The following is a 15,126-nucleotide window of genomic DNA, read 5'->3' on the forward strand; positions in this document are numbered from 1 at the left end:
AACATAAACAAAGTTAGCTCAGAAAATGCCACCAGGTTTTGAGGATGATCTCACATACATAGTGATTCAGAAGACAGCAGTGATTCAATAGAAGTTGAAGAAATTGATATGTCTGGAACTAACAGTGATGAAGAAGAGAACAGTGATGCAACAGAGGCTGAATAAAGTGATATGTTGCATAATATCATAGTACTAGTATGCAAACATTCCTGCAGTAATCTATACTAATAAAAGTGTAATACGCAAATTGACTGAACGACAGAACAGCAGAATGACCATCCAGATGACCATGCTGTGACACACACTGGCACCAGGCCAGCCAAGGCCGATGCAATATGATTGGTCGGGGACCCCCGCCATTGGCCCATGATTGCTCCATAGAGGGAGGCCCAGGCCACCCTCTATGGGATGATTAATCAGGGGGCTCCGTGGAACCAGGGGGTGTGACAGTGAACGTGGGCAGCGCCAGGCGAAGGTGGGTGTGGCGAGGGGGCAGGGCTGTGAAGCCAGCAGACAGGGGAAGGAAGGCCTATCCTTGCATAAATTTCATGCATCAGGCCTCTAGTTACTAAATAAAAATGTTTTCTGTTTTATGTTTAAAATATTGATTTCTTAATTTTAGGTTGGAAAAGTGGGAGGCATATTATACACAGAAAAATACAGTAATAGCAGTTCCCACAAAGAGCTGCTATAAAAAGTAAATGAAATATGTAAAATACCTAGAATATAGTAGATTTTCAATAATTATTAAAATTCCTTTCGTTGCCTGACTTCTAACTGGATAAAAGTTATAGATATTATAGATAAAACTAGGGACCCAGTGCACAAGTTCGTGCACCTTGAAAGGAACTGTGAGCATTAAGGCAGCAGTGGGCACAGGGGCAGGTCTCAGCCCACAGTCCATGCCCCTGCCCGGCCCCTTCCACCATGGCCCTTGGTCCACTTTCTGCTGGCAGCCCCACTCCTGCTGCCGCTGCTCCCACACGCTGACAGTACCAGCCCCATTCGCACCAGCTGATGGCGCAGAGCGATTGGGGCTGGTGCCAGCAGCAGGTGTGAGAGGCAGCTGCCAGCCCCAAATGCCTCAGGAGCAGGGAGAGGTTGAGAAGCCCTGAAGGGTGATCAGGGCCAACAGTTGCTACACGCGCACACTGATGGCACCCAGCAATTGGGGTCGGCACTGGGTAGGAATCGCAGCTCCAACACTGGCAGCAGGTGCGAGCAGGGCTGGTGCCTGTAGCAGGTGTGAGCACTGGGAAGGACTGTGGCATGTAGGAGCAAAGAATTTTCAGTAACCACCAGAGGCTCGCCCCTATGACAGCAACTGGCACCCTGTCTTGGTCTGGCACCCCCGCTCACCTGCTCCACCATCCTGCCACAGCCAGTGCCCACCACATTCCACACATACTCCCTGGTGGTCAGTAGATGTCATAGTGACCAGTTGTTCAGTTGTTCTACCATTTGGTCTATTTGCATATTAGGGTTTTATATATATAGACAAAAAATAATTATTTTATTAAAGCTAAAAAATTATACAATGAGAAAACAAGTTAGAACTGTTTATTTGGATGACAAATTTCAGGGGAAATATTCTGAAATATTTTAGAGTGACATAAGAAGAAGAGATCGTCTTCACAAAACCCAGTAACTAGATGGTTCCAATCTCTACTATAAAACACTAAGAGAAAATAGACTAAATTTGAATCCCAAGAGATCAGCATTACCTAAAGGAAAAATTTTCCTTTTTATCTTTTAATTGTTAGGTAACAATCAAAGCAGCAGCATTCTAAGGGGAAAAACAGAGCTTATTGAGTGATAGCTGTTCTATCTCTTTCTAATAGCCAATGTTATGATAAAAATAATGTAAATAAGTCTGGCCGTGCAAAAATATTTATCTAGAGATTACTGAGGAGAGAAAATATGTGAGGTTATCATTGTGCCAAAATTCCAACACTTTTGCTTCTGATATTTTGAGTATAACAGTGTAGTTACTAATATTGGTATTGCTATTAATGTCATTCATATTAGATCTTTGAGTTATTTAATGTAAGATTGTGCTAAGTTTTCTAAATGTTGATAATGATTACTAATAATAAAATAATCCTTAATTTCTTTGATCTTTTAGACTTTCATTTAACAGCTCTTTGAATGATTACTACTCCACAGCTCTTTTTACAAAAGGTGTTTGGTGTTTAAAATAATTTATTGAACATAGGGGTGCATATATCCTTTCTGATTGGTGTTTCTAGTTTCTTGGGATATATTCCTAGGAGTGGGATTACTGGGTCAAATGGGAGTTCCATTTTCAGTTTTTTGAGGAAACTCCATACTGTTCTCCACAGTGGTTGCACCAGTCTACATTCCCACCAGCAGTGCACGAGGGTTCCTTTTTCTCCACAACCTCGCCAACACTTGTCGTTTGTTGATTTGTTGATGTTGGCCATTCTGACAGGTGTGAGATGGTACCGCATTGTTGTTTTGATTTGCATCTCTCGGATAATTAGTGACTTTGAGCATGTTTTCATGTGCCTTTTGGCCTTCCTTCTGTCTTCTTTTGAAAATATTCTATTTAGGTCCATTGGATATTAAAAAACATTATAAACTGACAAACCAAAAGATAGATATAGAGACAGTAAAGCAACAAGTAGACTGTAAAATTACAGCGGGGAGAGTAGGGAGATCTGGGGGAGATAAGAGATCAACCAAAGGACTTGTATACATGCATATAAGTACAACCAATGGACACAAAACTCTGGGGAGGGAGGGTATGTATGGGGGGGGGGCAATGTTAAAATATGTACACAGATAATAATTTAATTAAAAAAAATAAATAAAAAATAAATAAAAATAAAATAATTTATTGTACTAAAATTAAGAAATCACTCCTTACATCAAGTTTTAATAATTTTTAAGATAAAATCACTTAGAAAGTGATATGAGATTGCTTATTTTAAAATTCCCTTTTGTTTAAAGGGAAAATAAACCTTTATTTTATTTTTTCTTATTTTAGAGACCTTACAAAGGGAGATGATCAGTGTTTTCTATGTGGACATTTTATTTATAAAATACACATAGGTCAATTTTTTAAAAAATATGAAAGCTTCAAATGTTCTTTTTCTGAACTCACATCAGTAAATTTACACTCTTGGGGTTCTCCAGGATTCTTTCTGGACTCTAGCCAAATCATTTACTGCTTACAAATCTAGTACTTCACCAAACTCCTTCCTGTTAAAATCTGAAGTTCTTAGCGTAATCTGGACCCTGCGTGCTCATACAGCATTCTCTCTCAGCATTATCCCTTGACAATCCCCACATTCTCTTCCAATTCACACTTGTCACACTCATACACATATACTTTTCCCTCGGGTAATAGCAAACTACTACCATGCCCCAAATAGGCCATAATTTCTCAAACCTAGTATCACTGCATATAGTTACAAGACCTATCCTATGCTGCCCAACCACTAACATCAGCTCTCTTGTACTGGATCATTCTTATTAGTTCCTCAGGACTCATTCAGCTCAGGCATGACTCCTCCATGAAGCTCTCAGGAGGAAAGTTCTGCATTTATACCAGGACACTGTCTCTCTCACTAGACTATGCTATCTGACAGAACTCAGGCCATGTCTCATGCATCTGGGCACTTGCAGCACCCAGAAACTGCCACAAGTGGTACCTACTGGCCCTAAAATCAACTCCTAATTACTGTTAATTACAGTCTTCACTGACCTAATCCTAAGAACTGGACTAGCTTAAATAAACTTTAATAAGCTTGTACTTATGTGATTATCTATGACTTCTACAAAGTTCATTTTTAAGTAGATTGACATTTAGGTCAAATTTTTACCTTGGAAACAAAATTAAGATAAATTCTATTTATCTTAGAAATATCTTAAATCCAGCAGCAATAGTGATACTGTCAGGCAGTTAGTATTTATGATAGTACCTATCATGTCCTGGGCAGGCTTCTAGGTACTCAGAAAACAAGACGAGTGGACATTGTGTTCTGCTTTGCCAGTAGTCCCAGATTTTCTTTTGGGATCTTAGCTTACTATTATTTGTTAAAGTGGTTCAGACAGCCCCAAATTCTCCACCACCCGTTTCTATGAAAGCATGTGTAAAACACCTAAATATTTCTCTGCAAACCTTGTCTGTGTAGCATTCAACAAATATTACCTATGATTTTTAAAATCAAGACTGTCATAGGCACACACTACAGAAATCTTTTATTTAGAGAGAAAGAATTTTCATATGTGCTGAAGAGGAAGATTTAGGATATGAATATCTAGTTATTTAGCTATTTCTCTGCCTGTGCTTGAATTTAGTGCCATTTCCAACTGTGTAGCTTATGCAGTTTACTTGACCTCATTATGTCTCAGTGTGTTTAGCTGTAAAATAGAGATAAAAAAGTACCTATTCAAATGGTTTTCTGAGGATTACATTATGAATGTATTTAAAGCTCTCACATTTCTGCTGGCCAATCACTCAATAAATCCTTAACAATCTTTAATATATAGGATTCCCCATGCTGTGCTTTACATTCTTATGACTATTCTGTAACAACTAATTTGTACTATATATAAACATCAATCAGCTGTCTCCTGCACACCCCCCACTGGGGATGTGCCCTCAACCAAGGTACATGCCCTTGACGGGAATCGAACCTGGGACCCTTGAGTCCGCAGGCCAAAGCTCTATCCACTGAGCCAAACCAGTTAGGGCCAATTTGTACTTCTTAATCCCTTCACCTTTTTCACCCATTCCCCAAACCCCCTCCCATCTGGCAACTGTCAAAATGTTCTCTGTATCTATGAGTCTGTTTCTATTCTGCTTATTAGTTTATTATGTTTTTTTAGTGTCAATGCTTGATACATATTTATTGTCATGTTATTATCTACATTTTTTGTCTTTTCTTAAAGACAACCCTTTAATATTTCATGTAATCCTGGTTTGATAGTGAACTCCTTTAGCTTTTTCTTGTTTGTGAATCTCTATCTGACCCTCAATTCTAAATGAGAGCTTTGCTGGGTAGAGTAATGTTGGCAGTAAGTTTTTACTTTTCATCACTTTGAATATTTCTTGCCACTCCCTTCAGGCCTGCAAAGTTTCGTTAAGAAATCAACTGAGTCTTATGGGAGTTCCCTGTAGATAACTAACTGCTTTTCTCTTGCAGTTTTTAAGATTCTCTGTCTTTGACCTTTTGCATTTTATTTATGATGTGTCCTAGTAGGGGCCTCTGGGTTTATTTGTTTTGGACTCTCTGCACTTCCTGCACTTGTATGCCCATTTTCCTATCCAGGTTAGGGAAGTATTCTGTCATTATTTTTTTTCAAATAGGTTTTCAATTTCTTGCTCTGTTTCTTCTCCTTCTAGCACCACCATGATGCAAATTTTCGTATGACTGAAGTTGTCCCAGAGGTTCCTTATGCTATACTCATTTTTAAAAATTTATTTGATTGATTTTGGAGAGAAGAAAGGAGAAGAGGGAGAAGCACTGATTTGTTGTTCCACTTATTTGTGCATTCAAAGGTTGATTCTTATATGTGCCCTGACTGGGTAATTGAACCCAAAACTTTAGCATATCAGAATGATGCTCTAACCAGCTGAGCTAATTGGGCAAGGTATCATTTAAAAAAATTTTTTTTTCTTTTTGCTGTTCTGATTATGTGGGTTTTGCTTCCTTATATCCCAAATTGCTGATTTGATTCTCAGCTTTATCAACTCTACTCTTAATTCCCCATAATCATTCATTTGTTAGTGTAGCTTTCATTTCTGACTGGCTTGCTTTTTTTTTTTTTTTTTTTTTATTTATTTATTTTTTTTTTTATGGTTTCCATGTCTTTTTTCATGCTGTTCAAGATCTCACTAAGTTCAATGAGCATCCTTAAAACCAGCATAATACTTTCCAGGTCCATCCATTCTATTGCAAATGGTAAGAACTCCTTTTTTAATGCTGTATAGAATTCTATTGTGTAAATGTACCACAACTTTTTTTATCCAACTAACCCATGGGCCCTTGGGCTGTTTCCAGATCTTAGCAATTGCAAATATATGCTATGAACATAGAGGTGCATATATTCTTTCTGATTGGTGTTTCAGGTTTCTTAAGATATATTTCTAGAAATGAGATCATTGGGTCAAATGGGAGTTCAATTTTTAATTTTTTGAGGAAACGCCATACTGTTTTCCACAGTGGCTGTACCAGTCTGCATTCCCACCAGCTGTGTACCAAGGTTCCCTTTCTAAATGTGTCATATAAGACAAAAAGAATATAAATGTAAAATGGCATTTTTAAATATTCAACTTCACTAGTAATCAAAAAGTTAAAATAATTTCACCTAATAAATTATTTCATTTTAAATGTTATATTAGCATACTTATGGCAACACAGTTTATTGGATATACCCTTTTAAAATATAAGTTGACAATATTATCAACTTTTAAAATGTCCCTGCTCTATAACTAATGTACTCATTCAACAAATATTTATTGGGCATCCACTATGCAACAATCACTATTCTAGGTGCTAAGAATATAGCAGTGAACAACATGGGAAATAAATAAAACCCACACAAAACAAAAATATCTCCACCCTCAAGGAGCTTACATTTTAGAAGGGGAGGCAGTTGAATAATAAACAAGTAAAATACATAGTGTAATAGGCAGCAATACGTGCTAAGAGGAAAATAAAAAGAGTAAGGGGGATAGGCAGAATGGGCAGAGACTGCAGTTTTCTATAGTGGTCGGAGAAGATGATCCTGAAGACAACAATGGAAAACTCCATGGCCATAAAAAAGAAAAGCTTACCTTTTGTGACAGCATGGATGGACATGGAGATAATTATGCTAAGTGAAATAAGCCAGTCAGAGAAAGACTTATAGGGATCTAATGAACAAAATAAACAGATGTACTAAATAGAAACAGAGGCATGAGTACATAGAACGACTGAGAGCTGTCAGAGGGGAGAGGGAGGGTGGACTGGATAAAAGGTGAAGGGATTTACCAAAGAACATATGTGTGTGACCCATGGACACAGACAACAATGTCATGATGGACAGAGGGAAGGGGGGCAGGGTCTGGGTAGAGGTGGGTAAAGGAGGGGGAGGGAAATGAGGACATCTGTAATAATGTCAACAATAAAAATAAAGTAAAAAAATAAAGACAAGGACTAGTCATGTGACTATCTAGGGACAGCATTCCAGACAGGGGGAACAGCAAGTACAATGGCCCTGAGGCTCAGATGTTCTTGGTGTGTTTACTTGTTTACTGGTAACGAGGAGACCATCCTCCCTAATCCACTCTCAAGGAGTTAATATTGGTAAGAGGATAATGTGCACCTTCCCAACATTTTTCTTATTCACACTACACACACACACACATTCACACACACACACACACACACACACACACACACACACTGTATGTATGTATCCAAATACAAAACAACTAGAATAAAAGTCAACCCCCAGTCATTTTCCCTATGAGAAGATCCAATTAGATTTATGAACATTTTCATTATAAATGATGGAAGAATATAGCTGAAATAGTCAAGTAGCCTCATGTTATAAAACATTAATTCAGCACAGAGGCAGTGGGAAGGCGCTGGAACACAGGGTCAGCCAAGGAAAGCTGCTCTGAAGAGGCCACATACGAACCAAGACATGAAAAATGAAATGCATCTGCTTTGGAAATCTGGGGTTAAAGCACTGTGATAGAGACTATAGCAAAGGCCAGAATGTAGCAGGAACGTGAGGGTTGGAGGAATACAGATAAAAAGACTAGTGTGCCTGAAAAAGAGAACCAGAGGCAGAGAGAAGCCAGATATCACAGGCCTAGTAAGAATATGGGACTGTGATTCTAACCTCAAATGGAAGCCAGTTAAGCAAGGAAGTGACATGATCCAGTTTACTGTGCAAAAAGACCATTCTGCTACTATGTGGAGAAAGGATGGAGTGAGAAAGCAGAGTGGAAGCAGGGGGGCAGTTAGGAAATTACTTTAATATTTTAATTAAGAGAAAGTATAGCTTAGATTCACAGCAGTGGCAGTGATAATAGGAATAAATATGTGTACAAATTCAGGTTACATTGGCTAACAGGAGAGAAAAGATGTAATTGTTTCATTAACAAAAAAATTAAAATCATGCAATTGCCCCTATCAAATTAGCAAAAGTTAAAACTGGATAATACAAGTCCCGAAGACTACGTAGTTAAGACTATGTACTTTATAAACTTCTGAAAAGCAATTAGCTATTATTATCAAAAGCATTAAAAATATTCTCATAATTTTTGACTTAGTAACTGACACAAAATCAATATTTTATTATTGAATGAATTAATTCAACTTTTAGAAAACATGCTTTAAGAGAAAAATCAGGATTTATGCTCCAGGATACAACTAGCACATTTATACTTGCAATATCCAACACTTAAGGAGTGGCCGAACCATAGCGTATGGTAAAGTGATAAGCAACATTTAAAATCACGTTTCAAGATCTAAGGGAAAATTAACTGGAGTTTTGTTTTCATGCTGGTAAGTTGTTTTGTTTGTTTGTTTGTTTTTGTTTGTTTGTTTGTTTTCAATAGCAAAGATGGAAATCTATTGAAGAACAAGTACAGACTCCCACCTGGGGAGAGGGAAAGAGTCCCACAGAATGGACTCCCACTTACTTACGGAGGGGGAAAGGGTCCCCCATTCTGGTAAGTTCTGATATGACAACTGAACAGGAGAGAGCTAGCAAATAATTGGTAATAAAAATTTAACAAAAACCTAGGCTAAAACCCAAACTCAATACATATTTTCAGAAAACTTACATGCTCAACTCATTACACATTGTTTGTCTCTTACGCTATTCAGTCTCTTGTTACCCTTGGTACTAAAAAAGGAAGCAGGGGAGTTTCAGTTTTGTGGTTGTCTTAGTAACCTCAGTATAAACATGCACAAAGTCTGTCTATCACTCTGTCCCCGGTGCCTCGCACAGTACCTGGCACAGAACAGGGGCTTGCTCAATCCATCTTTTTTGGGTGAAAATCACCAAAAATAAACTCAGTTCCAACTTAGCACCGAAGAATTTTTAAAACGTCCAACTGATAGAGGTGCATAAAAGCTGTAGTGCTGATAGTGATTGATAACATTTTTGAGTGGCTACAATCTACGGGGCATTATTAAACCGCATGCTTCCGGTCTCCATGCCTCACATTAATCCCTCTCAGAAAGAATTGCTTTTCACATTTTAAAGCCAGGAAACAGGTTCAAAAATGGTCTGTAAGAGATCAACCGAAGGACTTGAATACATGCAATATTAACATAATCAATGGATATAAGACATGGGGGGCAGGGGCCACAGGTGAAGGCATATGAGGGGAGGGGGGAAGGAAGGTAGGCTGAGAGGAAGTCAAGGGGGAAAGGCGACATATGTACTATTTGTAATGTTTCAAAGAATTTAAAAAAAAAAAAAAAGTTTAAAATAAAGAACTAGCCCAGAGTCACACAGCAACGGAGTTTGAACTCAGCCCCTCCCGCGCCTAAGTGCACCTGGACCTGATGCACCGCGAAGGATGCTTCTTCTCAGTGATGGGCAGGGACCAGCTCTCGGGGGTCACTGTTTGGACCGTGGATGGCAGTGACCCCTTTGGAGCCCGGGGTCACCAGGGAGACCCCACAAGACCAGCGACCTTGCCCCTTCTCCCCCCGGGACTTCCTGGGGCGGGACCCTCTTCCCAGGCCGCGCGGCGCGGTCACCTGTGGCCTGGGCATCGGCACTGGCCGGGGCGCGCCTCCCCCGCCCTGGGGGTGCCCTGCAGTAAGATCAGGGCCTGGCCTTGAGGATCGGGACCAGGAACTGAGCTCTCTGAGGCCCGGGACAGGAAGGAGAGTCTCCACAGAGAGCTGGAGGGCGGCCCGCAGGCGCTGTTTCCAGGACAACCGAGGCCCCGCGTCCCCGCCCCCGGCGCCTCCCCGCTCCGCCCCTCGCCAGAGCCAGAGCTCCGAGCAGCGCCCAGAGGAAATGGAGGCGCCCTTTGCGCTCTCACCTCTCAGCGCCTGGTGCATGCCCCCCACGCCGCTGTACAGCTCCAGCACCCGCAGGGGTTCCATTCCCGCGCCGCCGCCGCCTCCTGGGAACTAGGCCTTCCGGTCCCTTATCTTCCCCCTCCGCCGGCGCCGCGCCCTGGCCTCGGGTTCCGCGGCTTTTCGGTTCCGCCCCTTCCTGCAGCGCATGCTCTGGGCTTCACTGGGCAGCTGGGGCCTGGGACTGACAGGGGTCCACAGGGGGACAAAGTGAATAGCAGCCACTCTGTGGCCTCATGTACGATTTGTCACCTTCTAAGGTGTGTTCAAGAAGGGCCTTGGGAGGGAAGAAATGTGGAGCTCAGTGGATGGGCAAAATTTGCCTTTTGCCTCAGAATAATTGGAAGCCAGAAAACTCACTTTTCAGGCATGCCGCTTTTCCGGAAGTCCCTCCAACACCTGAATTGTTCCAACCATTTTCCATCAGCCTTGAGCACATAGCACGTGCTTGGGTTATGGCGATAAGTCTGGCCAGGCTCTTCCCCAGAGAAGGTCCCAGAGTTACAAGTATGGAAATAGCACCTGTGCAACAGAGTCCTGGTGCCTGCTATCACTGTTAGTGGCACTACTTACATTTTAGCTTGGAAACTACCCCTCCATAGGATATGCTGTCAGTGCAATTTAGGACTGTTTATGGACCTCCAAAATGCTAGGGCCTTTCTTCTCCAGGATGGTCCAGTGACCAAATTATTATAAACTAGAGGCCTGATGCACGAAATTTGTATGGAGGGTGGTGGGGGATGGGATGTGTGTGTCCCTCAGCCCAACCTGTATCCTCTCCAATCTGGTATTTCTCTCACAATCCAGGACTTCTTGCTCCCATCTGCTCACCTGCCTGCCTTCCTGATTGCCCCTAACAGCTTCTGTCTGTCAGCCTGATCACCTACTAACCACTCCCTGCCAGCCTGATAGATGCCTAACTGCTCCCCTGCCAGCCCAATTGCATCTAACTGCCCTCCCCTCCCACCTGGTCACTCCTAACTGTCCTCCTCTGCCAGCATGGTCACCCCTATCTATCTCCCCTGCAGAAATGGTCATCCCTAACTGCCCTCTCCTGCTGGCCTGGTCACACCTATCTGCCCTCCCTTGCCAGCCTGATCACCCCCAACTGCCTTCCCCTGCAGCCTGGGAGCCTCCAACTGCCCTCCTTTGCAGGTCCGGTAGCCCCCAACTGCTCTCCCCTGCAGGTCTGGTCACCCCTGACTGCCCTCCAGGCCTGGTCACCACCCCAGTTTCCCTCACCCAACTGCCCTCCCCTGCTGGTCATCTTGCGGTGGCCATTTTGGAGGCAGCCATCTTGTGTTCACATGGGGGTGGCCATCTTTGACCACATGGGATAGCCATCTTCTGTGTTGGAGTGATGCTCAATTTACATATTACTCTTTTAGTAGATAGGATTGGATTACAAACCAAGAAAGAAAAAAAAGCTATATGCTGGAGAGGCAATGTTCTCATAGTGAAGTGTTCTTGTGTTATTCCCATTACTGCCATAGGTCTTGTAAGAAAAAATTAGGGAGGATCACTTGTAATAAGTTAACTGATTTATCAGAAACTTTGCACATGTGTTAACATAACAACTAAAAGTATGACTACTGTTAATCTGAATTACAGAACAGTCTGATCCACATTGATGTGTCCTATAAATATTTAAATGTAAATGTGTATTATACTTCAAATGTTTTGCATTTATTGGTCACTTATTTCAGATAAGAAGGGTTGTGTGGTAGAAAGAGAGCAGAGACCTGAGGTTAACCCTGGCATTGCCATTAACTGGTTGTGTGTGACTCTGCACTGAGCTTGGTTTCTTCATCTGTATAATGAAGGGGAAGGAAGAAGGGGAAATGATTGCTGAGGGCCATGCAGCTTCAAGGAAGGTCCTGTGGTTGGCTCAATACTTGCAATGGGGGCCCTGATTGGACCACATATTAATTATCTGTTCAAATTGAAATGATCTAGAAAAGAGACATTTAAAAAATCTGCTTTAAGCAAATGTACTCTTAAAACAACTCACAGAAATCATGTACAACACTAACATCATATATGATGCAAGAAGCAAACTTTCCTAATATTTATTACATAATATTAGTGCCATAAATAGATATCATGCCATATACAGTCAATAATCAACATATTTAATAAACCTAGAATCTGTTTAGCATTAGTGCTATAAATCAAAATAAATATGACCAAGGATCTTACCCTGTAGGGGAGAGACAGGACATAAATACTTGGAATAGTTCATGAAAATACTAACCTCCTGGGAGAACAGGAAGTAGAATCTCATCCCCACACAGGCTGGTTACAGACGGTTCACTCTGATATCTAAGTCTTCACAATAGAGACCCAGACTTACCTTTATTTGTAACTTTGCTTTCACTCTCCTTGAACTGCACTGTGAACCAGACTGGTCAGCATTCCCCAAGCACCATTTCCTGCTTATTCTTTGCTTGCCTAGAATTCTTCAAGACCCATACTCCCAGTGGAACCTTCCTTCCTGATCCCTGGGCTAGACACCCCCGCGTGTTTCAGTTCCTGAATCCATCACATCCAGTTCTCTGAAATACAGATTCCACCTGCTCCTATCACCAACTCCTTTCAGTTCTCTTTAGCCCAGTTTTGACTTCCTATATGCCACATCATTCCTTTGCACAGTATTTTTTCTCTAAAGCCTACTGTGGGTGCTAATTATTTCAAGAATACAAACTTCTCTAAAATCATAATTTACAACTATCTCCATGGAAGCATCTGTCGGTGTTAGGCCCCTTAAATTATGTGTGCATTCTCTTCCAACCTCTTGCACATCCACTTTGTGAGTTGGGGGTAGGAGGAATGCCCCAATCAGGAGTAGCTGAGGAATAAAGGATGGGCAGATAAATGTCAAAAAGAAGATATATATATTGAAACTCAGCACACTTTTTGAAAATGTAAATATCAAAACTTGGACTTCAGGATATCCAGTGCATTTTCCTTCCAAACAGAGAAATATGCCTGGCCAGTATAGCTCAGTGGTTGAGCATCAACCTATGAACCAGGAGGTCATGATTTGATTCCCAGCCAGGGCATATGTCCAGGTTGCAGGCTCAAGTCCCAGGTTGGGGAGTGCAGGAGGCTGCCAACCCATGTATCATTGTTGGTGTTTCTACCTCTCTCTCCCTCTTCCTTCCTTTCTGAAATAAATAAAAAATATATTTTTAAAACACACACAAAGAAAAAACGCACTTGTAAAAAAAAATGCTTCTCATGCCCTGGCTGTGTAGTTCGCTTGGAGCATCGGCCCATGCAGGTTTGATTCTCAGATACCTAGGTTTTGGATTCAATCTCTAATCAGGGTGAGTATGGGAGGCAACCTATCAATGATTCTATCTCTGTCTCTATCTCCATCTATCTCATCAATAAAAACATATCCTCGGATGAGGATTTTTAAAAATGATACTTATCACCTGGCACATGTGAAGTATATCAGAAATAATTAAAGGATACAATATAACTCTAAGGATTATATTAAAATGATAATAGCATACTCAATTATTTAAGGGATCATTATTAACTTTAAATCTAATAATATTCTATTCTTCCTCTCCTGGGTTTCTCTGATCATTAATATCTAACAACATTAGAGTCTGCCAAATGCTTAAAATACTTTTAAAAATCATTTTTGGGGTTCCATGATCCAGGCAATTTTTTATTCCTCTGTGAAACATGAGGTGGATTCCTATACAGGCTCACCCACAGGTAGAGTATGCCTTGCTTATGCCAATTGGAATAATGAATAAATTGCATTCTGGTTTTACCTGAGACAAAATAGTCTTTATGAATTACATGGGAAAATTTTGAAAGTAGTCATATGGGAGTAAATTGGCATAAAATGTCCTCAAGAGAGGAAATTACATTCAGAAGAATCTTGAATTGGAAAGGCCCAGAGTGCTACTTGTGAGTTCCACTTATTCTAAACGCCTTTTACCGTGTTTCTGCTCAGTCAGCACTAGTCCTTGTCTGGTGAGCTGCTAAGGAGAGGCCCAGAGTACTTCACAGAGTGGGGTGGTGGTGAAGCGCTTGAATTACTAAAAACTCTTCTTCAAAGTGACCTAAAATACAGTTCCTTTGAGATTTGCCCTCTGTACCGACTGTAAAGAGCTCTCCGTGTTCTGTAAGGAATTATGTTGTGGTTAAAACTGCAAGCTTCAGAGTCAAAGGGTGTAAACAGGAGTCATAAATATGCTGCTTCCTAGCTTGGTGACTTGGGAAAAGCCACCCAACCTCTCTGAGACCACCGACGTCCATAATGTGTGAAAATAGGACGCACGGTTGCTGTAAGGATTACATGAAAATTAAAAGCACTTAGCCCAGTGCCTAGCACAATATACACGCATGTTTTATAAATAGTATCTATGTAATAACATTCTCTGAGCGATGCATTCTCGGCCCCTTCAGCTGTGTCATGTGACACGACTGATCCCCAGGGTCAATGGCACTGTAGTTTGATGATGCCCATTTTAGGAGCCGTAGCTGAGCACTGGACCCTAAACAAGGCCAGATCATCAGGCTACAGCGTGGTGCAGAGGGCACAGACATGGAAGGCCCTCGGAGCTGGTGGGAGGAGGAGTCTGCCCAGAGCAGAGTGAAGGAAAGGCTGGAAGTCCAGAAGCCATAGGGGTGCTGAGCATGGGCACATAGCAACTCAGAAGGCAGCAGCACACAGTGAGAGAGACAATGCCCAGAAAGGCCAAGAAGGCTGTGAAAGGTGGGTGTACAGGCCTGGCAGTCTTAGGGAAAAATTGTTCAAGTGACCTTAAAAGCGGGATGTATGAACTGGGAGACCTGGGTAGAGGTGAGAAAGAACCCATTAGCATCATCCAATCATTTATTTTATTTTTATTTTCCTGTGCAGGCACTGAAGAAACTTTTAATCAAAACAACTTTAAAAGTATAAAAACTCTATACTCTATTTCTGACCATAAAGGAGCCAATAACAACAACAATAATAATAACAATTTAATACCTCCTACTTCCAAAGCATAGCACTATTTTTAAATTTTCAAAAATAAATAAAAACTTAATT

The 15,126-nt window shown here is 41.2% G+C and overlaps 1 protein-coding gene across 4 annotated transcripts in view; it reads right to left on the reverse strand.

Moving 5' to 3' along the window:
• Positions 1-10,411, reverse strand: part of TRDMT1 (tRNA aspartic acid methyltransferase 1) — a 49,425-nt gene extending 39,014 nt beyond the window's left edge. For 3 of the 4 annotated variants that reach the window (XM_084871305.1, XM_084871304.1, XM_084871303.1), the window contains exon 1: positions 10,031-10,411. In XM_084871305.1, coding sequence (XP_084727431.1) covers positions 10,031-10,094 — 64 coding nt within the window. In that variant the 5' untranslated portion in view covers positions 10,095-10,411. The remainder of the gene's footprint in view (positions 1-10,030) is intronic. The other variant, XM_084871306.1, reaches the window with a different exon arrangement.
• Positions 10,412-15,126: the final 4,715 nt, after the last annotated feature.

This window comes from Pipistrellus hanaki, assembly GCF_964339955.1.
Source record: "Pipistrellus hanaki genome assembly, chromosome: 1".
Taxonomy (NCBI): domain Eukaryota; kingdom Metazoa; phylum Chordata; class Mammalia; order Chiroptera; family Vespertilionidae; genus Pipistrellus; species Pipistrellus hanaki.